At 41.9% G+C, this 3,121-nt stretch overlaps 1 protein-coding gene across 1 annotated transcript; it reads right to left on the reverse strand.

Moving 5' to 3' along the window:
• Positions 1–312: 312 nt before the first annotated feature.
• Positions 313–1,214, reverse strand: LOC143598846 (uncharacterized). Its single transcript, XM_077076957.1, has 2 exons — positions 1,103–1,214; positions 313–701 (listed from the first exon to the last, which is right to left on the reverse strand). Exons 1-2 carry the CDS (start codon positions 1,212–1,214, stop codon positions 313–315), a joined length of 501 nt encoding a protein of 166 aa, XP_076933072.1.
• Positions 1,215–3,121: the final 1,907 nt, after the last annotated feature.

Genomic DNA, 3,121 nt, shown 5'->3' on the forward strand with positions numbered 1-3,121 from the left:
CGATTTTTGGTGTTTAAAAATATCTATCTTTTAAGTTTCTTGAGATGTTTTCCCCCGTCACCAACTTCGGTCGCCATATACCAACCACTACGTACATGGGGATCCCTCTAGCGACACATGTGCTTAACAATTTTTCTTAATTATGATCAACGCGTCGCTTCCCCACACTTGATCCTTGCTCTACACTGCACGATTTGAGGAAAACACTTAGCTAATTAGACTCAATATACAAAGAATACAACTTATAGTTGCCGGGTTGTCTCCCGGTTAGCGCTGAATTGAATGTCTACAGTTTGACATCCCTTGGTTCTTTCAATCAACCGAATAAGTCGGCTCGTCTCCCAAGAAGCAAAATTCCGACTCATGTATCTCCTTGTTCAAATCCGCATATTCCAAGTAAGGCTTCAAACGATGGCCATTCACCACTTGCCTCAGATGATCATCAAAATCTTTGATCTCAACCTCTCCATACTTTCCAACTCTTTTAGCTTGATACGGTCCCGTCCATTTGCTCTTAAACTTGCTCGGGAAAAGCTTCAATCTCGAATTGTATAACCACACTCGTTGTCCCTCTTCGAATGTCCTTCTTCTTAGCTTAGCATAATGAACTCTCCCCATCTTATCTTTATAAGCGGATGCACATTTGTAAGCCTCATCTCTCAACTCTTCCAGCTCGCATATGTTTAATTTCCTCTGTTTACCTGCACACTCATAATCCAGGTTAATATTCTTAACCGCCTATAGAGCACGGTGGGCTAGCTCAACAGGTAAATGACACCCTTTTCCGTAAACCAACCGATAAGGGGTGGTTACAATAGGCGTTTTATAAGCGGTACGGTAAGCCCAGAAAGCATCGTTTAGTTTTTCGACCAATCTTTCTGATCGTACCTTACCTTCTTTTGTAAAAATTCTTTGATTTGCCTATTGGAAACTTCCACTTGCCCACTCGTTTGAGGGTGATATGGAGTGGCGATACGGTGGTTTACGCCATACCATTTAAGTAGTTTGCCAAAATTGAAATTTTTGAAATGTGAACCCCCATCACTAATGATAATGCGGGGGACACCAAAGCGTGCGAAAATGTTAGACTGGACAAACTTACAAACAACGATATGGTCATTCGTCTTGGTGGCGATTGCTTCTACCCACTTAGACACATAATTGACCGCCACCCAGAAATAAAGATTACCAAATGAATTAGGGAACGGGCCCATGAAATCAATCCCCCAAACATCAAAGATGTCGACAACGAGGATTGGTTGCATGGGCATCTCGTCCCTCTTTAAAATACCCCCCATCTATTGGCATCTAACACAGTTCTTAACAAACTCTACTGCATCATGAAAGATGGTGGGCCAATAAAATCCACATGCAAGCACGCGATGTCCTGCCATCTGGCCGCTGAAACAGCCTCTACAAGCTGACGAGTGCACATGATGCAAGACACTCCGAACCTCTTCCTCTGGTATGCAACGCCTCATCACTTGGTCTGCTCTGACTTTGAACAAATCCGGATCTTCCCACACATATTACTTTACATGAGAGAGAAAACGCTGCTTTTTCTTCCTTGGCTAAAACTCCGGAATTGTATATGTAACAAGAAAATTAATAATATCAGCATACCATGGCAAAGTTGAAACAGAAAACAATTTCTCACCCAGAAAGGACTCATTGATGGCCCTCTAGTCTTTCTCCTCCTCTTCTTGTCCTACAAGTCTCGAAAAATGATCTGCTACCACGTTCTCGCTTCCTTTCTTGTCACAGATCTCCACACCAAACTTTTGGACCAGTAAAATCCACCTGATCAAGCGCGGCTTCGCATCCTTCTTCTCCATCAAGTACTTGACTGCGCTGTGATCTGAGAAAACAATAACCTTTCTCCCCCAAATGTAAGACCGGAACTTATCAAGTACATACACTACCGCAAGCAACTCCTTTTCCGTAGTGATGTAATTAATTTGAGAATCGAAAAGAGTTTTGCTCGCGTAGTATATGGCAACGGGCTTCTTATCTACTCGTTGATCCAACACGGCCCCGACCACGTAGTCACTTGCGTCACACATGATCTCAAATGAAAGTGACCAATCAGATGACGACAAGATCGGGTCTTCAACCAATTTATTCTTAGGATATTAAAAGCTTTAAGACATTCTTCGTTAAAAACAAATAGCACATCTTTTAAATGCAAAATACACAATGGTTTAGATATGACACTAAAATTCTTAATGAACCGTCGGTAAAAACCGGAATGACCCAAAAATGCCCTTACCCCTTTTATATTAGTAGGCGGTGGTAAATTAGATATGACTTGGATTTTCGCCCGGTCACCCTCAATCCCCCTACTTGAGATGACATGTCCCAAAACCGTCCCTTCTTGAACCATGAATTGGCTATTTTCCTAACATAAGACCAAATTCGTTTCCACACATCTTTTTAAAACCTTAGTTAATTCATTTAAGCATTTTTCAAAAGATGAACCGAAAATCAAAAAATTGTCCATAAAAATCTAAAGTGAATCCCCGACCATATTTGAAAAGATACTCATCATACACCTTGGAAATGTGGTCGGGGCATTACACAGACCAAAAGGCATTCGCCTAAATGCAAAAGTGTCGTATGGACACGTGAAAGTGGTCTGATGTTGGTCATCGTGGTGGATAGCAATCTGATTGTACCCCAAATAGCCATCTAGAAAGCAATAAAATTTCTGACCTACAAGTTTCTCGATGATTTGGTCAATAAACGGCTAGGGAAAATGGTTTTTGGATGTTGACGCATTTAACTTTCTATAATCAACACAAATCCGCAACCCGATTACCAGTCGGGTGGCGATTTCCTCACCTTTCTCGTTACGGGTTATCTGAATACCCACCTTCTTCAGAACCGTTTGTGTTGGACTTACCCACGTGCTATCCGAGATCGGGAAGATGATGCCCACATCCAACCACTTCAAAACTACCTTCTTCACTACCTCCCGCATGTTTGGATTCCACCTTCTTTGTGCATCATGAGTGGGTTTTGCCTCAGGATTAGTGATGATCTTATGCATGACAATGGATGGGCTATTCCTTATCAAATCTACTATCGTCCAACCAATCGTCACCTTATGCTCTGTCAAGAC

This window comes from Bidens hawaiensis, unplaced genomic scaffold (genome assembly GCF_021521415.1).
Source record: "Bidens hawaiensis isolate Kalapana, Puna unplaced genomic scaffold, B.hawaiensis_p1.1 tig00050933_1, whole genome shotgun sequence".
In the NCBI taxonomy this organism is placed as follows: Eukaryota; Viridiplantae; Streptophyta; class Magnoliopsida; order Asterales; family Asteraceae; genus Bidens; species Bidens hawaiensis.

Coding starts and splice junctions, on each gene's coding strand:
- LOC143598846 (XM_077076957.1), bottom strand. CDS start 1,214: ATGGGCCCGTTCCCTAATTCATTTGGTAATCTTTATTTCTGGGTGGCG. Junction 702..1,102: donor GAATGACCATATCGTTGTTT/GTAAGTTTGTCC, acceptor ATGAGTGTGCAG/GTAAACAGAGGAAATTAAAC.